General features: G+C 31.7%; 3 protein-coding genes across 5 annotated transcripts in view; 1 reads left to right on the top strand and 2 right to left on the bottom strand.

The window, feature by feature from the left end:
• LOC125064720 (transmembrane protein 132E) overlaps positions 1 to 8,692 on the top strand; it is a 71,366-nt gene extending 62,674 nt beyond the window's left edge. The window contains exons 8-21 of the mRNA XM_047671903.1: positions 75 to 276; positions 1,590 to 1,762; positions 2,064 to 2,232; positions 2,566 to 2,838; positions 3,106 to 3,240; positions 3,317 to 3,357; positions 3,622 to 3,805; positions 4,243 to 4,552; positions 4,674 to 4,779; positions 4,953 to 5,071; positions 5,401 to 5,696; positions 5,772 to 5,861; positions 6,001 to 6,161; positions 6,689 to 8,692. Of these exons, the coding sequence (XP_047527859.1) occupies positions 75 to 276; positions 1,590 to 1,762; positions 2,064 to 2,232; positions 2,566 to 2,838; positions 3,106 to 3,240; positions 3,317 to 3,357; positions 3,622 to 3,805; positions 4,243 to 4,552; positions 4,674 to 4,779; positions 4,953 to 5,071; positions 5,401 to 5,696; positions 5,772 to 5,861; positions 6,001 to 6,161; positions 6,689 to 6,703 (2,274 nt within the window). The 3' untranslated portion in view covers positions 6,704 to 8,692. The remainder of the gene's footprint in view (positions 1 to 74; positions 277 to 1,589; positions 1,763 to 2,063; positions 2,233 to 2,565; positions 2,839 to 3,105; positions 3,241 to 3,316; positions 3,358 to 3,621; positions 3,806 to 4,242; positions 4,553 to 4,673; positions 4,780 to 4,952; positions 5,072 to 5,400; positions 5,697 to 5,771; positions 5,862 to 6,000; positions 6,162 to 6,688) is intronic.
• A 954-nt stretch (positions 8,693 to 9,646) lies between these two features.
• On the bottom strand, positions 9,647 to 11,386 carry LOC125064712 (39S ribosomal protein L16, mitochondrial). The gene is made up of 5 exons (XM_047671896.1): positions 11,259 to 11,386; positions 11,099 to 11,176; positions 10,824 to 10,981; positions 10,304 to 10,546; positions 9,647 to 9,911 (listed from the first exon to the last, which is right to left on the bottom strand). The coding sequence occupies exons 1-5, from the start codon at positions 11,287 to 11,289 to the stop codon at positions 9,696 to 9,698; spliced, it is 726 nt and encodes a 241-aa protein (XP_047527852.1). The 5' UTR covers positions 11,290 to 11,386; the 3' UTR covers positions 9,647 to 9,695.
• Positions 11,387 to 14,363: 2,977 nt separating this feature from the next.
• Positions 14,364 to 21,364, bottom strand: LOC125064812 (glycolipid transfer protein). 3 transcript variants are annotated; one of them, XM_047672050.1, is made up of 6 exons: positions 18,948 to 19,187; positions 17,106 to 17,369; positions 16,970 to 17,025; positions 16,565 to 16,674; positions 16,208 to 16,358; positions 14,364 to 15,607 (listed from the first exon to the last, which is right to left on the bottom strand). In XM_047672050.1, exons 2-6 carry the CDS (start codon positions 17,230 to 17,232, stop codon positions 15,443 to 15,445), a joined length of 609 nt encoding a protein of 202 aa, XP_047528006.1. In that variant the 5' UTR covers positions 17,233 to 17,369; positions 18,948 to 19,187; the 3' UTR covers positions 14,364 to 15,442. The 3 variants fall into 3 exon arrangements, 1 of the variants encoding a protein (XP_047528006.1); XR_007119595.1 differs by lacking the exons at positions 14,364 to 15,607; positions 16,208 to 16,358; positions 16,565 to 16,674; positions 16,970 to 17,025 and adding an exon at positions 21,196 to 21,364 and having other exon boundaries at positions 17,239 to 17,369; positions 18,948 to 20,871; XR_007119594.1 differs by lacking the exons at positions 14,364 to 15,607; positions 16,208 to 16,358; positions 16,565 to 16,674; positions 16,970 to 17,025 and adding an exon at positions 20,954 to 21,180 and having other exon boundaries at positions 17,239 to 17,369; positions 18,948 to 20,871.
• Between the last annotated feature and the right edge of the window lie 1,270 nt (positions 21,365 to 22,634).

A 22,634-nucleotide genomic window follows, 5' to 3' on the forward strand; every position in this document is an offset into this window, starting at 1 on the left:
ATAAGTGGATTATTAAATAAATAATTATTCATTTAATATCTTAAAAATTAAAGTCAATTTATTTAAATGCCTAGGTGTACGCGCGGTTTCTCGCAAAGGATCACGACTCGGGACGCGTGTCGTACTTCGTGTCGCGCCGCACGTGGCTCAAGGTGACGGAGCTGGTGTTGTCCCTGATGCGCGTGTCGGACCCACGCATTGCGTCGCTGCGTGACCGCGTACTGCAAGGCCGCAGCACCGGACGGACGGAAGTGCAAGTTCTATCACCCATTACTGGTACGCTTACATTGTGATATTATATCATGCTATAAATGTCGTCTAAATATACAATAAATTGTCACCGTCCTCTCTCATCATCTATCTCTTTCTTTCTCGCTCTAAAATAGATTACTTATTCATTGTCCTCCATATAAATTAAGTGAACAAAAATACAAGGAGCCAGTTTTAACTATTTCCTACCTATCATTTTTAATTGTAATTACATACAAATTCTTTTTTTCTTATATTATAAAACGTGAAAGTATGCGTGCGTATATGTTTGTTACTAAATCGCCGGTGAGTATTATCGATTAATTAATGATTAGAACATTGGCTACATTCACTAAATTTATATGATACAAGTTGTTGTCTGCGGCTTCGCTCGAGTTGCAACTCGAGCGACTGACTGAAGACCAACACTGCAGTGTTGGTCTTCAGATATTAGGCACAAAAAGTAGCCTATATTCTTCCTTGGAGTTCAAGCTAGCTTCATATCAAATTCGGTTCAGTTCAGTTCAACAGACAGGCAAAGATAGATGTATAATGTTACCATAGATTTATTGTAATTGATGAAGCGACTGTTACTATTTACGTTTTCAAAAGGCTGAATACTAACTTTAATGTCATAATTATGTAGCGATACTCGTATTTTGAGCCGAGATGACCCAGTGGCTAGAACGCGTGCATCTTAACCGATGATTTCGGGTTCAAACCCAGGCAGGCACCACTGAAATTTCATGTGCTTAATTTGTGTTTATAATTAATCTCGTGCTCGGTGGTGAAGGAAAACATCGTGAGGAAACCTGCATGTGTCTAATTTCAACGAAATTCTGCCACATGTGTATTCCGCCAACCCGCATTGGAGCAGCGTGGTGGAATATGCTCCAAACCTTCTCCTCAAAGGGAGAGGAGGCCTTTATCCCAGCAGTGGGACATTTACGGGCTGCTAATGCTAATGCTACTCGTATTACTTGTACTATTCTATGAGGTTTTTTGTTAAGATCGCACGAATGGTTTTCTTGACTTTTGCTCTCGATAAGTAAACCAACAGCCGCAAATGTCCTACTGCTAGTTCATACTATTCTCTCGAGGAGAAGGTTTTTGGAGCTTATTTAACCTTCTGTTTTAATACTGATTGGTAAACACACATGTGACAGAATTTTCGCCCAACAAGCCTTTCATTTAGCGACAAGCACGAAATGCATTATAAACACAAATTAAGTACATGACAAATCAGCGATGCTTGCCTGGTTTGAAGCCTCAAACATCGGTTGAGTTTCACGTGTTCTAGGTATATTGTTCACTGGTTCCTATATTGTATGTTTTTACAGGACGAGTCATTGGACTCCGCGAAGTTCGTGTGGTCAACGATAAAGTCTCAATCTCTCGTCTACTTGTTCGTGTCATCTCGGGCTTACAACTAAATATATCTCCGGATACTGCGATTGAAAATGGATACGTTTCTGAAACCACGGTTACCAGACGATTAACAGCACAGTATCAGGTATAGTGTATATATTGGGCATCATTACACACCACAAACACAGCATTCAAACACTGACGCACAAACACGAACAAATTTGGTACTCCAAGAAGGCAATGTTATTAAATATATATTTTAACTATGATTTAATAGTCCTAAACAAACATTTGTAAATCAAGTAATTACCAATGTTTGACCTCTGACCTATGAACTTTAATCGGCCTCGAAATAATAGTCCGAACGTTAAGGTTCTAAAGGTTAAACGGGTGACTTGAGGTGGGCTGGCATAATGAGTCATTAAGTAAAATAATTACTATTTCAGGAAGGCTTGTTGGATATAGACATTGAATTTTCTGATGGAAGTCACACAGCTCTCCGGGACGTTGCCGTGTCTGACTATTACCTATTAGTGGAGAGCTTGGACACCGAGGTCGTAGCGTTTGCGCCAATGTTGGCCTCGCGTCATCCCCGCGTTATTGCTGTCGGTGAAGGTAGGTTTCGTTTTTTAATTTAATTATGAAAAATAATGCACACCGCATTGCGCATATGCGTGTTTTTTCTGTAACGACAGGACTATAAAACCCGGTCAATTATTTTATTGGGTTAATAAATACCTTTTGTTTATATATACCCGTTTTAACATGAGATATTTAAATTAAAACTATTTAATGAAACTTACATATAATTATCAAGTTAGTATAAATAATAGTCGCGATAAATTAAAACAGAAGAATTATTCTAGTTTGTTCAGTGACTTGTTTTGGTACTTAATAAATAAGTTTTTAGTATAAATTAATTTACCAGTAAAAAAAAAAACATTTCAGGCAGCGGTGAACTCTTGCGAGTCACCCTCCTCACCCCGGAACAGTGTCGCTCGGGTCCGCTGCGTCGAGTGGCGCTGCCCGGGAAGGGCGACGCAAAGACGCCCGCCAACATTAAGAACATCCCCGGAGCGCTCGCCAGCGCGGCGGCCGGCGTGGACGTGGACTTCAGCGGCGGAGACGCGCCGCAGCGCCCCGACACGCCGCAGAACGACGACATCATGGCGCGCGGCGGCGTGCGCACCGGCATGTCGGACCTCAGTGACGTTCTAAAAGGTAAGTAACGAATAAGTCATAGTTTTTGTTTCATACCAAAAATACGCGAACTAGTGATGCTACTTCATATTAATTCCTAAGTTTCTTTAGACAAATACCGTTTTTTGATATTGATTTAAAAAATCTAAATCTAAATCTAGGAAACATATTTCCTGCTCCACTAAAATTAAATAATATATATAATAAATCATTCGACTTTTAATCAATTGTAATTATTAGAAGTATAAATTATGCGAAGTTGTAATTAATAGGTTCTTTTTTTTTCAGGATTTTCGCCATTCAAAGATGAAAACAATCACGAACCTACAGTCCAAGCTCAACAATACGGTTCTATTTTTAGAAGCAACGCCGCTCTCCATCCCAGACATCCTCCACAGAGTAATATGTCACAAGTTGAAATCGGTTAGTTTCATAATAACAAAATAATATTATAAGATATAAGCAACAATATATTTACCTGATATTATTTCATTTGCAGGCATGTTCGTTTTACTGGGCGCATTCTGTTTTGCAATTGTGGTAAGATTTTTTTGATGAATTATATCTAAATAATTTTGTAACTCAGTTAAAAAAAAACTATATATCTATTCACTCATGAAGGTCCGCCGGTAAACTTATAAACCATAATATTTACTGTAATTTTGTTCAAAATTAAAAAATAGTTTTTTGGATAAAAAAAGTATATATATAAAGATTGATGTTTATGTACTTTTAATAGAAATCGGCCACGAAAAGTACTTGTAGTTTATTTCTGTATAAATATGCAAAAATGTGGCTGTGCAGGTGTTCGTGGTGTCGTGCGTGGTGTACGCGTACCGCCTGAAGCCGGTGGGCGCGGAGGGCGCGGGGGCCGCGGGGCTGGCGGGCGCGGAGAGCGCGCGCGCGGCGCCGCTCACCACGCTCGCGCTCACGAGGGACAAACCCGCCAGGGACTCCACTACCAACGCGCATGATTGGGTTTGGCTCGGTACGTAGCGCTCTTATGTCTTGTACTTATGATATATACCATTTTATATTGCTTACCTAATGCTTCTGTCTTTCGACTTAAAGGCCGAATGATATTCGTGTATTTAAAACTAAAACAAGATGCCATCTTAGATTACAAAGATTTAGATTAGTGGCGGTGCATCGACGATAATAGAAATAGTTTTTAACTTTACAGTATCGATGTCTTTGACGGTTACTCCCTCTCCATTAGGTGGGCTAGTTTTCGCCAGCCTTTCTGGGAAAAAAAGCAAATATTTTTTTGTAATCAAGCTTTTGTAATGTGCAATCACACGCATTATTCATCACAAATTATCGGATTATATTTTTTTTTTTTAAATTCAAAGTTCAATTTACATATAATTGTCTTTAGCACGTCTTACTTGATCATTTAAGGGATGAAAGCAATTTCCATTAAAGGTCGAGCGACTATCGAAAGAAATGGAAACCGTCAACCCGCCAACGTTGATCGTAATTCGACGCATCTCATCGAGAAAGGCAACAATAATCGAGAGATGAGAATCACAGCCAACCCCCTCAACTACAACTACGTAGATCCGGATGACGCGATACGCGAAAATGGAAACGTCATGGTGACAAGCTTCGACAACCCCAATTCGATCGAGCTGCCGTCACAAAGCGAGAGACGCGACCGAGTCATCGACTCCACGACGTACTGCAAGAAACCTTCACGACACAATCGTCAAAACTCCGGAGACGGTCATTGGCAGTAAGATTATCATTGTCATCATTAGTTGCATCTTTCACAACAGCCATACGAACATTGAAATATTATTGAAACTAGTATAAATTATGTTTTTGTCTTATTTACGTTTTTTTTTTTAATTCAGGATGGATACAAGCACCGAAGATGACTACCGACCCCCCGTTCCTCCCCATAGGAACTCTTCAACGCCTCAACCTCAAGTCCCAGTGCCACCTCGAAATTCCAACAAAGTAAATATTATCTGTACTTGTACATGTATAGTGTGCTGTATTCTTGTGTGAATGAATTTAAATTGAAAGTAGCTTTACATTTACGTTAATCTTATAAAATGATGGAACAAAAAGCTTGTAAAAACCTGTGATGAAGTAACATATTCAACGATTCAAAAATAATATTTTTACAGATTTTGTCAGATACCGTCATGCCACCAACTCGCCGAAGCCATTCCAGAAATCACCACAAGAAACACGACCGCGATTATGATTCCAAACGCTCTCCGGAAAATGGCCGACGCTCAGACCGGTAATCTATTATTTTTACTAATTTGATAACATAATTATGTCTCATTTCATATTAAGTATATCAGAAAACTTATTTGGGTGTTTTAAACCAGAAGTAGGGTTTTATACTAACTCACCCGCATCCAATTTTCTAGAGACATTCGTTGGTCCTGTTTGAATGGAGGGTGAGCCTTATATCTTATTGAAAGCATAAGAAACATATTATACATGTTAGATCCCGTTCATCTGGTTTACACTTCTTGCAGTGTTATATAAACGAGAATGGCCACACATTTCAGTTGAATCATTGGTTTAAAAGTTTAAACTAATCTTGTGTATTGTATTTTACAGAATTATTGATTTAAACAGAATGGATGCTCCGTATATGTCAAGCCGAGATATTAAAGATCAATACAAACGCGACTCATACCCCCTGCAATTACGAAACGATTTTGACGATAACCCTGTAGAAAAACTTACTAACAAAGACGACTGCGCTAAGCTATTCGAATTCGATAATGACGCTCCACTCATTATGGAAAATAAAGATTATAGAGAGATCGTGGGACTCAACAGAGGAACGGATGATTCCCGACGTACTTTTGTAAAACCAGAAAGCCCCGACTATATGCATGACTCTGGAATTGGTAAATATATTTTACTGTTTTTTTTTTATTTCGTCGTAATTTTCTGTATGATAAATAAAATAAATATTTTTTCAGGCCTACCGGAAGTACAAATGAGACATAAGTCAAAGAACAAGGAATCTAATGCTAAATCTGACTTCGTCGAACCAACAAGCCAGACTAAAGGTAAAAAAATCGTCAATTAATTACCAAAAAAAAAAAACGATTTAACAAATAAGTGAATTGTTTCGAAAAATGATTTAATAAAATTAATTTAAGCATTGTTTTGACATATAATTAATATAATATGTCGTGTGTTAACCAGGAGGCAGTTCCCCGGAAGTGAAGCGCGCTACTATAGTGGGGAACCCCATGTACTCTCGCGGAGAAGACGAGCTGCGAGCCGACGCTCCCGTGGAGTCCCTCGGTCTGGACGACCTGCACATGGACTACGATCAGATCATGCACTATTTCCACAACCTCAAGGTATAAATGCCACCCACCGTCCCACATGCTTCTAGCGTAGCGTTGCTGTGTCGCTTGCATCGATACGTGCTCGAGCACCGACCACGGCGCGAACTTATCATATCCTTTGTCGTAATTCGATGTTCGATGTACTCTCTTATGAATGATAGAGCCTGAATTTTGATGCATTTAATATGATATTTAGGATAGTATTTTATATAAATACGTTTTATACAATTATTATATAATATATACCTAAAGTCATGCAGTATTATAGTTATATAGGTAGGTATACCTATTAATCATCCTATTATACTTCTCGAACAGTCTAGAGCGACTCTCGAAGACATGCAACGCCTAAAGACACAATTCACTTACGCGTTTTTTACTTAACATCATTTATATTTTTTTCATCTAGTAGAAAGCTAGCAAGCATATCTTTCTCACTAGTTTTTTTTAGATCGAATAGAATTTCACAACATAATCTCACTACGTTTTAAAAATTCAGCTTAAAATCTGACTTATGTCTATTTTGAAATCTTTCGCAGGAATCAAACGCCTGAGTAGAGCAGATCATTGCAAAGATCCGGCAGATATTGTCTACGTTTAAATATCAGCATATCATCAAAGCTCCTCCAATCGACGTATTCAATGCCCCCACCGGCTCAGCCGGGGCAGCCGGGCTCGAGGATAGTACTGTTGACGCTCCTAACAACGAATCGCACGCAACTGTTGATGCGCACATTTACGAAAACGTTTATAACGGTAACAATGTCGCACCAACTAAAATGCTATGCGACTCGATTGCTCATAAAAACAATTTCATGAAAAGACAATTGAAATTCTTGTTAGAGCATTTGAGCGAATCGTACGAATGAAGTCAACGTATTATCCTCCATACAATATGTGTCTAAAAGTGGATCCTTGCAGTGATCGAAAACGAAGTATAAACAATGATGATGTAACTTTTATACTTATTTAGCGTTAAACGTATTTACTCTAGTCATCTACAAATTTGCACACATTCAAATAACCCTGATTACTGTGTGCATGTAGTTAATTAATACTCATATGTCAATAATATTGTAGATAATAAATTACGCGCGTTGATTTTATATGTAAATTGATATTCTTAGTTACTTCTATTCACGGTCTAATCTATTTATCAGAGCTATATTATACCTACCTATACATAAGTATAAGATTATTTAATCTTCAATATATTATTATTCCAATTAAAACTTAATAACCCTTGCATATTTTATTCTAGATATGTAAATATTTTCCACTAGAGACAGTAAAAACGCTACCTCACTTACATATGTCTTAGCTTAGCCAATATCTGTATCGCAAGCAAATGTACAATTTGGACAAGTATCTATTTTATAATGTTCTTGAAAAAAATTACCTTCTCAATGAGCTCCGAACGTTAATAAAGTTCATTTTTTCTCCTTTAGTCCCATTCAAAAAGATAGGTGTTAAGACTATAAAATGCCAGTGTTTAGAAATAATGGTAGTTTAGTAACGACATAGCATAAGGCAGAACTAGTCAAATAATTTAAAAAAGGGCTAATTATTTGCTCAAAAATATAATACTGTTTAAATAATGACAGATTGTGAATATATTTATTTTTCTTTACGTTCCTTGTAACATACCACCGCTATTTAAAACCGATATATTAGACGTTATTTGGCCTAATTTAATATATAATATCAAGTTTGCTGAAATGTTACAAAAGCTTTAATTTTTTTCAGTATATAATATAACGGTTCAATAAAAAAGGTTTGTAATCAGTAAGATTTAGATTCAATGAAAATATAATTATGTGATATCTGACTGCTACGATTTATTTAACGCAGTCATCTTATTAAATAAAAAAGCCATATCATATGAAATATAGCGCTTGTATTATATAATATCTAATATGTAAACACTATTATTAATTTATTGAAAAATGTACATTGCATTTACTTGTAAGTTAGTTTTTTAGGCTTTGTAAATATTGTTATGACGTTATATAATTTATAGTTACTTGTGGAGATGGAATGGTGGTTATAGTTAATAAATGTGGTAGAGTTGCTTGACATACTATCGACAGAGTAGTTGCACTCAATTATAACGAAATATTTCGTGTCTGTTACATATGTACACTGAATAGTAAATGTTTTCATCTTGTAATTGTATAATTGTGACCCTGGATATTATAATAGACGTTTTATCGGCAAATGTAATTATTTATTAGAATGTAAGTTTGGCAGTGGAATTTAATGTCGCTATATAAAATATGTTTTCAGGATATTGAATCTTAACTGTTGGGCTTGATCTAGCAAACTATTTAAAAACTTGGTATTCCATAACATACAATTAGGATGTTGTTTGGCTTTCGTCGTTAGGTTGTACTTTGTAGACGAGTCACAGGAAACTATATACTGCTGTAGTATTTGTTATTGTATCTTTTGTTTTTGTTGAGTTTTGCCGTGTTATATAAAAGAGGAGTTTATAATAATTAATAAATGCTACAAAATTTATACATGTATGCAAACTGAGGCTTGTCACGAAAATCCTTTCATAAGATGTCAAATATAATAAAACATTATTAAATATTTCGATCTTTTATTGTTATCTAGACCTGATCCACTCATAACCAAATTATCAAGAAAGCCTCTCTGGAATTAATATTGATATAATCCTTTTATTGTCAAATCAAGGTATAACTTACGTGGGCGCTAATTTCATGCACCATATTAAAAATATCTAAGGCGCCAGCTTTCAAGGCCAAATATTAAATATAAAGTTAAAAAAATTCAAAACTTCATAAATTAACTAAGCGCCCTGCGCCTCGTAATTCATAATAAAAATTAAAAATGTAATATGTATATTCAAAAAGTAATCGACATCTACAGGTAAGGTAAGGAAAATTTAAATAAAGCGTAGTTAATTTTTATTGTCGTAGAAGACAAATCATTTAGTTGGGGGTAGGGCTTTGTGCTGGGTTTGGGTAGGGACTACCCAAATACTCATCGATTATTTTACCGCCGAGCAGTAAAACTTAGTGTTGCTGTGCTTCGGTTTGAAGGGCGAGTGAATCAGTGTATGTACAGGCACAAGGAACATAACATCTCAGCTCCCAAGATTGATGGCGCATTGATGATGTAAGGAATGGTTAAAATTTCTTACGGGCCAATGTTGAGTTTTTGACCACATTGCCAATGGGCAATCTTATGATAAGGGATATGAGGTAATGACATAACTCACCTTTCGATATGTTTCTTAAGGGACAGAACACATGTTTAGCATGACATAGATGATTATAATTATTATTATGTATTATAGATGAGTTGCAATGTGTTATCCAAAGTTTATGGATGAAATAATACAATATGTGCCAATTTGTTATATTTCATTTAATAATTATTTAATTAAAATGATAGAAAACTGATTACTAAACTCTAATTTTGAAGTGTTGTAAACACAACACTTCAAAATTAGAAATAATCACACTCAATCAAATTTAACATCTACTTTATTTATTCTATAATATTTAAATATTAAAGTTATACATATTTGCCGTACCATTTATGATCATACTTAGAGATAAACCTTTGACAACCTCCCATGTTATTTTGAATAATATATTTTAATGTATATTTATTTTGGTTGTTTTCTTCCTTCCACTTTTCATCTGCCTCCATTTTCTCCATAATGTCTTGAGAAACTGGCACAGCTTTGAAGGGTAATCTCTCAGCCACAATTCTCAACAGATCATGTACCTGAAGAAATTTAGAAATACAGTAAATAGAAATTATATAATTATTAAAGTAAGAAAATAAGAAAATTAAAATTAAAATAAGTAAGTAAGAAAATTATTAGGAAGATGTTCGACCCTTAGCTAGTAAGACATAATCTTAAGCTGCAACACCAACGGGCCTTCAAATCCTTTAAAATTCTTATTAAGCAACAGTTGTTTAACCAATAGAGCATTTGGAATAAGTTGGCCAAGGATTTTGTGATATTTAGCTCAATTAAGTATTTCAAGAGAAGAGTGGACAATGATGCAAATAAATCAAAGCACAAGTGATATAGAGGAATCAGCGAAAGCCCCTTAGTCTATTATGAATAATAATAAATTAAAATAGTTTATACATCATGCATATTCCCTTACCTCTGCATATTCACATTTACCAGCAACTTCAAAAATTATTCTTCCAGCTTTAATCGGAGTGACATAATGATCAATGGCTCCTTTTCCTCCACCCATACGTTGACCTTGACCCTTTTTAGTTATAGGTTGCCATGGTGGGTCTACTCTCCATATAGCATACATTCTTTTCATATCCAACCTCCTCGCAACTTGGAGACGTGTCATTTCAAAGTGTTCATGACGCATTCTACCTCCACCAGTGGCCTGAAAATATTTGATAAAAATACTTTTTTGTCAATATATTTCGAACTTTGGTAGTAATAAGGGGCAGATGCAATATTAGTTATTTCAATAAAATGACTTTAGCGAGGTAACCAACCAACATAAAATAAGTATGTAATACTGATATTCACAATTACATATTTATTATTAATTAAGCTCATCAAACAAATCCAATATGAAAAATTTATGTATTAAAGTTATCTAAAGCAGAATTTCTATAGACCTAGACCAAGAACTAAAATTGTATTAACCTACTCACCATAACACCATATTGTTTGAGTTGCAATGTATTATGCAAAGTTTCTGGTCCTCTCATATATCGTAGTCGCTTTTGCATTTTAGGTGGCTTAAGGTTAGACGGATACAGTGGAACTTTATCATATATTCTGAGTCTCTGACGTTCAGGTAATACAATATCTGTTTTAAAATAAAATAAAATTTCAGAAAAAGCATATAGTTGCCTTTAGGGTATTTAACATATAGCTAACAAATTATTATTAATGTATTTGTATTTTCCTATTTCAAAGTTATTACCATCGTAATTTTTTGGAGGCGCAAAGTACTTAATCCCCGAAGTTAGGGTTAATTGTAATTTCTCTGGCCGGAGTATTCCTAGAAAATAAAAATAAGTAAATAAATGACTTAAAATGATTTAAATTTTAAATATAATAAATTAGGTATTTAAATTGCATACCTAAGCATATTTTTACTGTATTGGACATCATTCTGGAAATATCAATATTATTTTGCTCAAAATTTTCTAATATATTTGTTGGTTATATGAACTGGGTTGTCAAAATGACATCTACTTATCAACCTGACATAATATGTTTATTCTGTAAACTTACAGCATATTAAACATATTAAATGATAAACTTTACTTTACACTGTAAAATTTTCAAAATATAAAAAATAATAATGTTGTTGTTTTCTTCACAGTCCTCTATAATTGTTTCTGAATATAATCACTTTAAAAATGATTGCAACATATTTTAAACTCTTGAAGTATCTTTTATTAAAGTATAATTATTATTTTACTGAATATAAATAATATTAATTAAGTTTAAAGAAATAATAAACGTGTAACTTTGGTATGGGTATACATGTGGTACACCGTATAGTTAGTAGGTAATATACAAAATAGACAGTTTCAGTTACAACTTAACCGAGCTGCCAGATTGTATAAATGGATACAAAAGTGAATAATGTAGTCACCTTATGTGTCCAGTGTTTATAACTGATTATCTTTTAAATTTGGATTGGATACAAAAATAAAAATTCAAATACAAACTTTACTGGAGTTACAACAAGGTATTTCGTAAGTTGCTAGACGTTGGAAATTTAATGAAAATAAAATTTCGTCTTTAACTTTACTATACTTTTCAGAAGTTAGTTACTGGCAGCCCTGAAGTTTGCAGTAAGTAGGTCAAGTAAGTATATCAAATTGACAAGACAGTGAAAACGCGGCATTTTTAAATATAACTTCACAAAAGAAGCAATTATAACATTTTTTATATTCAATTGATAGAATATTACTCCCTTTTTACAAGAATAATATTTATAGTTATATTGATGGATGATTATGAATATTATTCTTGTAAGAATTATATATGGATTTAAACATTGACTTTAAGGGCACAATACCCATTGCCATGACAACAAAATTAATACAACTATAGAATCTACCTATAAAAATCCTGTTATTTTAAAATATTAAATGAATTATGCAAATATGTTACGTTTACAAAAATGTTTATTTATTAATTTATATCTTTATTTTACTTGGGTTCTAGTTAATGGGTATTTCCTGTATACGAAGGTGAGTATTGACTTTCGTAATAATAGGTTAAAGGTATAAATTATTTATATAGGTACGCGAATGTAATTTAATTAAAGTTATATTTTATATAATGTATACACTATGTAACATATCATTAACGTATATCTGATACTTAATCATACCGCCGGATCTACCATATGGCTTTTTGGGCTTCAGTTCAGGGCCCCGTGGATTCAAGGGGCCCCAACTAAGTCAAACAAAGTCAAAAATAGAAAGAATCCATAACTTTATTAAATTAAACAGGTTGTATGGTTTCAAGTCTACGTTCAGATATGGCGGGCCTCTAACCTTTAAGTAGTGTTAGCCCAGGTCCCTCTTATCTTACGGTCCGGCCCTGCCACAGCACAATTTTTTTTTTGCTACTCCTATGTAATAGTAATTATGAATTTTATCCAGGTGGCCAATTCTTAAGTCCGAAACTTAATATATTATAATCTTAAAATAAAAAATTTCAAGATATTTCATATTTAAATTATATAAATGTTAATTATTTAAGGTTCAATCATTGACAACAACATTATGTTGTTTCCATCTTTAAAAACATAACTTATTATGTTTATCCACTTATAATAAATAGTTGTTCATTTTAAGTGTGTAGTGATAAGTTGATGTGTAACAATTTCAATACATAAATCAACGGCTATTAAGTAGTAGGTATAGTGTATATATAAACAACTGCTGTTTATATTATTTATGTTAAATTTTAGATTGAAAGGCTGGGACATCTTTCAAAATACTTATCAGTTACAGTCTTTATATTGTTAACTGTATTGGAAATTATACGACTCTACCTTGGTAATTATGGAAATTTATCCTGCAGAGTGAGTATTTACTTAAGTACCTACTTGTGTTACTATTATTTTTTAATTCTCGATTGTAATTAATGTAAATATGTTTAGATTAATTAATACTAGCAATTTGTTATGGCCTAAATTTTGCCTCGAATATTATTAAAATATTTTGATATTGACTCTTGAATCATTTTATGCTAATATTATCTCTTAATAAAAATATGTTTATATTTTAAAAAGTCTAATTTTTATTGAATATTTTCGTTATTCAAGAGAAATTGATAGTTTGCATAGACCAAAACTTAACTTTGCTATGCGGTACCTACATATGAAATCGTTTAGTTAGAAACATACATAGGTATGTACCTACGTATGTTGTGTTGGTTTTATTTATTTATTGTTTTTTTTTGTATTTTCAGGTTCCAGAGCTGGGGGGCTTCTTGATGTTAACAGTATTGATGCAAATGCCTCTTGTTTCTTTTTTCTTATTTAATTCATATTTAGATAGCACTCCAGTTGAACTTATTTTACATGCTGGACTGTGGGGCATCATAATCATAGAAACAGTATACAGTTTTTTGGCTTTAAAACAAGCGTCTTCCGTGGCAAAAACAATATATTTGTCTCACTCCAAAGATATAAGTGTAAATTAAGTTATTTTTTTTCAGTAGTATGCGCTTGTCCAGTCTTTCTATAGTAGGTACTACGAAACGTTAGAGGTTACTAGGAATTATGTTCGCTTACTTCTAAAAAAACTTAGAATTTTGATGTATTTGCTAAAATAATCGACGACTGCATATATATTTTAATTCATTACAATTATTGAGTTATTTCAAATTGAAAAGAAACTTAAAATAGCTAGCACGATCAATCAAAGTCAAATCAAGTTACATAGGTCAATTATCAAAATATTTTTTTCCGTTTATACTTTGAAATTTGGACCTGATTTTAAAAGATATGTCAAGATATTTAAATACGCTTAAGGAAAAAGGGGAATGTGCTGTTAGATGAATGACAACAGTACAAGCTGATAGATCGCTTGGATCGAGATAGATTGTATTACAATATCGATAATATGGGGTATTTGATAGCGAATAAAAAACTAAAACCATTTTAAAGATTTTTATTAAAGCTTTTCACATTGGTAAAATCAATATAATGTTAATACATACATGGCTACACTTTTTTTTTATCTGTGTAAATTGAATATGCAATAATTTTTTGACTTGAATTTTTTTTTATTTTCTATAATTTAAAAATATGGTCATTTTATATGATGATACAAAAATATTTGATTATTGATAATTTATTAAACGAAATAAAAGCATTTCATATTTGTAAATGTACTACTAACACCATTATAAAATAATAATTTATCATAGGACTGCTGGTGTTCAGGACTCGAGAGAAATAAATTTGACAGCACCAAAATTTCTATTGCCAATTCTCACTTAATATATATAATAATACTTTAAGTATTAAAATACTATGTACCTACTCTTAATAAGTATAACTTTCCATTTCATCCCACACATATTAATATTATCGATGTTGTACATCATACAAAATTGTCTTTGACTTGGTATGTCAGAAAAAAAACTAAGTATAAAATTAGTAATTTACCACTATCCAAATAGTTGTAGTATTTATACTTTAAGGCATTTTTATTTAACCCGACAATTTGCATAAGGTGCTTTAATTTTGTTCGTTAGCAATTATTATTATAATATGGATACTTATTTTAATAAATTAAATAAACACTCGTCATGGATCTGTCAATATAGGCTAAGCTTTGCTAACAAATGACCACTTATTCAACTTAAGGTCATTTACCTTCAATACATATTTTAGTTTGTAATGAATACATACAATATATTAATTAATTTTTTTTTCATTCAGTTACTTTTACTGCTTCTTACCAAGAATCTTAATTTATTTTCACTTCTTAAATTACATTATTTGTCAATATTTACACCACAACAATACTGATATTGTAAATACATATGTATATTTATTGTGGGTACATATTCATGAGTTTCATTTTACACTGATATAAAAAATGTTAAAATAAAATCAACTTTGGTATAACCTGTGTTAAAGGTTTAGAATATACTAATAACAAATTAAAAAAAAAAAGTATTTACTAAAAAAATCTTAGCCTCATTATTTTTTGTACATGATTGTTACTATTTAAAAAATTTAATAAATTGTACTATAAAATTTGATTACAGAATAAAATCACTTTAATTATACAAACATATTTTGATCTTTAAAGAAAGTATCAATTTTCGATCTAACAATGTGTAATGTTTTATTAAAAGATGTAAGTCTCGTCTCAAAACCACTGATATCGTCTTCAACTTCTAATGATTTCAAAATTTGCGGGAGAGTTGGTGACATTTTGCAGATGAGCTGAAATGAAAATTTTCAAATATATACTTAAGTATGTAATAAAGATTTAATTAACTGTTATCAGTTACAGACATTTCCATTGATGTTTTTCATTTCACTTAATTGATGGCAAGATATATTCAAATAGAAAAAAATCTCAGAGAGGTGAAATATTGAAACTTAAGTCTTAAATTTTTTAATGACAATAGCTATACTGTATAGCTCATGTGAATACAACAAATGCATTTAACTGAGTAGTCATAATAATTATTTAAAAATAAAAATAATTTGTTGAGTGGAAATTAATATTAACAGAACTATATTGAAAGAAATTAACTATTAATTTTATCAGGAATTCCTCTTAAAGCAGACTGCTAATAATATCCACAAATTATGCTGTAGTAATATGTTAATAGTAAATCTTTTTGAAATGTATGATAATATAATTGTATATTGTCTGTAGAAATGCAACAATTATATATTTTGTGTTTTTATAATTGAAATTTGTGTCACTTTACTAAACTTTAGGGAGTGCTTAGAGTTAATCACTTCTATTATAAGAATAGGACTGCACTGCAAATAAAGTTAAAACTATTAATATAAATTGTATTTTATACTAACTGCAAAAAGTTGTTGAGAAACCCAGTTGTGATACTTCTTGACCGAGCCTTCATATGCAATAGTATATACATTTTTCATATTTACATCATAATTGTTTGATTGTAAGCATACTATTATTTCTTGAAATAGCAATTCAAAGAAAAGCAATGCTCTGGAATTATAAAAATATATTAAAACTAGGTAAATTAAAATTATTGTTTTGAAGTCATAATAGAGTGCTACCATGCCACCTCACACACCAAGCTTGCAGTGTTGTAAACAATGTATGTATATATGTATTGTTTTCTTTAATAATTATAATAAAACTAACTATAATGACTATTAATTAAGGTAGTCAATTATACAATATGTGCTCACCTGTTCAGCCACAAAACACCTTCAGCAGATTTACATTCTCCCTTAGAATGTTCTTTAGCCATCAGTTCCAGTAAACATGAATCTTCACTGAATTCATATTTTTTAATTTTCTAAAAAATAAATATTATCAAAGTATATTAAAAAGCGGTAATATTAAATTAGAACATAGCAAAATAAAACAGAGTCCTACAAATAATCAGAATATCACAAAGGGAAAAGTTATTTAAATTATAGTTCCTTTAAATTTCTAACTTTTTCCTCAATACGATTTTTACCCAGCAATCAAAGATTTAAAGTCTAAGCTTATATTTTTTAACATTAGAAATCAGTAAACATAGTAAAGTTAATGACTAATATTTCAATATCTGAGAATTAGATAATTGGAGGCCCATTTAATTTATTTACCTCAACATTTCCTTCCATATCATATTTAATTGGTGCAAATACTTTTCCAAGACGATCTGTAATTAAAATAATAATTTACAATTTTTAAACACTTCAAAATCATGCTGATTTATTAATCATCAGTCAAAGTACATACCTACTAATGTAATTAAATTTTTGACTGCTTCTAGAAATTCTATAACATTTATTCTTCCATTAACGTAGGAAAATGGTATTAAGTCTTGAGAGTTAGAATTTTTAGTAGCTGTAGAAGTACTATCCATTTTGTCTCAACACTTCTTACACAAAAGTCAGTAATATATGAATTATAAGATAACATGAAGCTAAATTATCGATTCTTATCATCAATCATGAGTGTATTCTTATCATTCGATAGGCAATGCAGAAAATATGTAGTAATCTGAAAATGTACGGAATAACATTATTTTGAAATGGGTTTAATAACATTATTAATAATATATTTAAGTTGAAAATATATAAATTTTTTGTTTCACATTGTCAAATAATAAAATAAATTTATAAAATATAAATCCAAAGAAACTTGCAAAAAAGTAAACAAAACTGTGACAGCAGTCTTAAGAAACGTCAAAAATATAATTTGTTTTTGACATTGTAACATTTTTAATTATATAGGAGGAATTAAAGAGGCTATGGAGCTCCGTAACCTTATCCGAAGCTAGTATATTCGAAATATAGATCGTACAGAAGAATAGAAACCCCATAAAAATAGAAAGCACCAAACAACATAATACAATTTTATAAATAATCTAATATTCGTAACTGAAAGTATATGAAAAAATCAGCGAATTATTTCGTATCCGTTAAAAATTCCTAATTAATAAGTATTACTAAATAATTACGTAGCTGTTACCGTATCTGCAAACATAAATAACCGATAAAATATTTGTATTATATCCGTATAAATAAAATATTCGGATAAAATATAATCCCGTAAAATTAAAGTATTTTATAATTTATACTTCGGTGATTTATGTATAAAGTGTTTCATAAAATTATGATATTGATAAGCTATTTATCTAAAATTATTTAGGAATAATAATAATATAGGAATAATTCTCCAGCTAGTTTTATCCAGATTCAAATTATTGCTATTTTAAAAAATGTGCTAGTAATTAAAAATTTTTAAATGCTTTCTACTAACATATATCATTTAAACAACAATTCAGTTAACAGTATAAATGTATTATTTTTGTAATTGGCTAGGATTTATTTATTTATTTCGGTTTAGTTGGAAAAGGGTAAATCCACACTAGCAATATATTATATAAGTAACATACTACAACTACAACTAGTAACATACTACAAATATTTTGTTCTAATGGATGTAATGATATGCATATAATATTTATATAAGATATAATATAAAATTGATGAAGCAGAATGAAGGCTATAAATTAATATGAGCTTAATGTAATTTTTTATCATGAGGCTACGACTTTTTAAAATATTTTTGAAAAAAAAAGCTCAATAGGCGTTTGAAATATACATTTATACAGCGATTATCTGCAGGAATTTTGTAAAATAAACTTATATAAATTAAATATATAAATCTGTTATGAATCCATAATCCTGACTAAGAATGAGAGTATTCATTTTATTCATTCATTTCACGTCATTTTATGATGATTATCTACATTCATAATTGGTCTTTGTACTGCTTCTCATTTTGAATATTATGTTCAGCAGTTATTTTTTTTTTAATTTTATATTTATTGGTTTAGGTATATAATATAAATATCGTACGTTATTGTTCATTGAATTCAGTATTTTTTTTTTAATTATTTTTATTCCTTTTTAATATATTCATCATATTTAATGTTAATATAAACTTTATGTTAATTTTAGATTAACGGCAATAAATACCAATTTTAATGACATTATAATAAAAATGTACTATAGAATAAATAGTAACCAAAATACCTATACAGTTCGTCCCTCTTAATATATTAATATGTACCTTTTATAATGATGTTTGCAGAAATATCCGTTTTTAAAGAATTGTTAGTAAAGTCCATCACAAATATTCTACCAGACATGTGGTCGAATCAGTCTTTTAACTATTACAGCATGTAATTAGTTTTAAAAACACGAAGTTTTCTTTTGAATCACTTTAGCACATTTATTTTTAATAGAAGAATAATTTAAGAAAAAAAAATATACACTTTAAAATCGACGACACTAAATGTCTTTCAGTGACTTAATGTCTTAGTATATTTCACTGTAAAGTTTCAATAGGAGAATGTTTGTTTTAATACATTTCCTAGATCATCTTCAACCACAATAGTTAGTACTTTAGTTTTTGGTGAAAAGGTAAACGGTACTAAAAATCGCTTTTCTGGTAATAGATTTGTGAATTCATATGAATCTAAGACCATACCGTTGGAATCATCCCTTACTTCAACTATGCGTATTCCAGCTGTTGATATTATCATCATTTTATTTTTATCAAATTTTAAATATCTTGTTATAGCTTGTCTCTCTCTTCCATATTCATTGTTGAACCAACGATGGTAAGACAAAAGAACTGCACAATTTCTTGTCCAAAATGTTGAATCGTTCCCATTGGTCCGGTTAAGATTTTTTTTAGATTCGGAAAGTCTGTTTGTAATAGTCGAATAAACACTTGATGGCCTTGTTATTGGAGTAACGTTTGGACTTCGCCTTACAATATCTGATTTTGACATTGAAGCAAAATTACCTAATGTAGTTTTACTTCGTGGGCCTAAGACTCTTAATGGTTCAGCCACGTTCATCGTTACACTGATATTACGTTGAAGAGAAACTGTAGAATGTTGAACTGGCTTACCATTATAGTTATTCATATTATCTTTGAGTAGAGTTGATTTTCTCTCTCCAACAAGAAACACGCGATCAATATTATCGAAGCCTCGACCCATAATACCATCTTTTGTATGGCCAAGATCAAATGTATGTCCAAGTTCATGCAATACAGAACCTAAAGTCGTTGCATAGCATCCACCTAATGTTCCTCTGTAGCCACTATCATCCATGAAACGCCGCGAATTAACAGGAGAAGCGTCTACAAGTCTTGGGACTATTTCTTCCACAGATGTAGGCCAAGTATATAAACAAGCGGTTCCGAACAATGCTAAACCACCACCGCCTAAAGCTGCATATGCTTCAGTCAAAGAAACTATTTCGTCGTGTGTCATTTGTTTATCTATGTCTGTACCTTTATATCTAGTGCACGAGATAAACCCAAGAAACTTTCTTTCATTACTTCCTAAATCGGAAAGCATTAATTCTCTTCCAAATTGTGACCACAGTTCTCCCTGTCTCATTTTTCTTGCTTTGTTTACATTTAGATTACTTCTAAATACAATGCATTCTGGTTTTCTTGGATTAACTTCATGTTCAAGTTGAAATGTTTTTCTTCCATATCCACTTTCGTAAAGTTTCTCAGCTGTAATAGACTGGATTAATTTAGCTCCTATCGATATACGGGAGCACGCGCTTTCTATAGAATTATCGATATCAGAGGGACTTTGAAAACATCCATCATGACCTTGACAGATTATATACACTGGCGTTACTTTGAGATTAGTTCTCCTGGGTTCATATCCTAAAAATAATGTTTTTCTTTGTTCAACATATTTCAAATTAATAACATTTTCACCACGCTTTAGTTCGATTATTATTTTAAATTCTCTATTGTAAACCTCCCAAAGCGAATCACACTCATTTCCGTTATTGGAAACGGTACATTTAATTCTTTCATTGTTATTACAAGCTCCTGTGGTTATCAACCCCTTAATTAAAACAAGGGAATAGTTTACTGTCTCTCCATTTTGAAAGTTTGTAACAAATATAGCCGAGTCTTGTTCGTTTTTATTTTCTTCATTTGTTCGGTTGTCCATTACCTGAAATTTTCATAAATTACATATATTTCACACTAATATATACCAGTAATATACCAGTGTACGTTGTATTTGGTTTATTGACCTTGAAATTATTTCGTCCTAGAGCTGGCTTCTCAATATCTCTCATCATATAATTAGGTTAAACATGTAATATTGTGATCTTTTAGTTTGACGACGACTCCTAAACACATTTAAAAGTATATGCTTCTATTATTATTTTATTGACTCGTGTGCATGTTTATTTGTACTTGTCATATTTCATTTATAAAAAATTTGCACTAAGGTTGTCGTAAATGAATAGTTTCGCACTGAACAGTGACTCACCATGATGCGGTTAACGTGGAGCGCGCAGAACCGGCGCGTCGGGAGGACTGCGGGTGCGGGCGGTGCGGCGAGACGGCGGAACGGCAGCTACTCGCCAGTGTGCAGCGTCGAATCTCCTCACTTCCTTCTGAGCCGATTGAACGGTTTGTTAGAGTGCGCATGCCCAACGATGCAGACCGACGCTTTGTAACGATTGCGATGCCCGCCGGAGGTATAGACTTGCTGTCTCCGGCGCCAAGAGGGAAATTTAAACGATGCGATGCAGCAAATACAAACGTGAATGCGTCACTACCGTTAATAATGTACTTCTTTGTTTGTTTCTTATTTACGTCCATGCGAGGATTTTCATTTAATCATGAGATTATTAACGTTATGAAAATGTATAAATTTTGAGAGGAATGACTATGTCTCGCAATTAATCTTCTGAGACCTTTCAATAAGTGATCTGCGATCAGAAAAAAAACAATGTAATTTGAATTACTGAATTGGTCACAGACTTTTTTATTTTAGTTTAAGACCTATGGTAAACATTTGGATAACTCGATACCATTATTTATTAAAAAATTATTTTTTTTTCGAATGCGCCTGTTGAATTATTGGCTGTAAAGTTTTATTTCGTGGATACAGTAGAGAAAATCTGACAGGCTTGTTTAGTTATATTTTATAAATAACTATCGTGAATATTTTTTTTACATTATCATGCATTACGTAGATTATAAAAATACATTATAAATAAGTTTTTGCCTAATATTTTTCATTAGTGAGGAATTCGTTTCTGTAAAACTATTTAAGTATTTTATTTTCACGCTGTTACCATGCAAATATTTTTTTATTTAAACACATCACGCAGTGTAAATAGTTTTTTCCAAAGCAGAGTCAGATTGACCATTTATTTTAGATTAAGGTTATCATTAGTTACATATTAGATAGAAGACGCGTAACAGTTTTATGTTTTATGTATGAAGTTAGCGCATCTATCTTCTGTCACAAATATTGTCAGGACAATTTATAGCCGTCACGCATTTTGCCTATTTAGCAATTTGCCAAACCGTATTTTTCTATTGAACCATTTTATTGTATTTTATATAAATACATTTATTATGTTTATAGAATAGTAAATTTAACTCCCAAGAGGATGTAATAACGCGCTATCGAGAGACTTGACATGTTATGCAATATAATAACATTCGCCCTTCACACCGGAACTCAAAATAACGATACAAAATATTACCGCTTCATTAAGAACTTTAATATGATATTTATAAACATATCTGAATGTGATCCATATGAGCTCTGCTTGAATGTGTAGCTACCTTCTATTTACGGTAGTATTTATAGTATCGAAATAATTTGGTGGTAGGGCTTTGTGCAAGCCCGTCTGGGTAGGTACCACCCACTCATCAGATATTCTATCACCAAACAGTACAGTACTCAGTATT

Source organism: Vanessa atalanta, chromosome 6, assembly GCF_905147765.1.
Source record: "Vanessa atalanta chromosome 6, ilVanAtal1.2, whole genome shotgun sequence".
NCBI lineage: Eukaryota > Metazoa > Arthropoda > Insecta > Lepidoptera > Nymphalidae > Vanessa > Vanessa atalanta.

Bases quoted from the DNA above. Each gene is read 5' to 3' on its own strand.
- LOC125064812 (XM_047672050.1), bottom strand. From the start codon at position 17,232: ATGGATAGTACTTCTACAGCTACTAAAAATTCTAACTCTCAAGACTTA. The intron at 17,026-17,105 runs GTATGTACTTTG...TTTTAATTACAG, and splicing joins AAATTTAATTACATTAGTAG to ATCGTCTTGGAAAAGTATTT. The intron at 16,359-16,564 runs GTGAGCACATAT...TTATAATTCCAG, and splicing joins GGTGTTTTGTGGCTGAACAG to AGCATTGCTTTTCTTTGAAT.
- LOC125064712 (XM_047671896.1), bottom strand. From the start codon at position 11,289: ATGATGTCCAATACAGTAAAAATATGCTTAG. The intron at 10,982-11,098 runs GTAATAACTTTG...ATTTTAAAACAG, and splicing joins GCCTCCAAAAAATTACGATG to ATATTGTATTACCTGAACGT. The intron at 10,547-10,823 runs GTGAGTAGGTTA...AAATATTTTCAG, and splicing joins TCAAACAATATGGTGTTATG to GCCACTGGTGGAGGTAGAAT.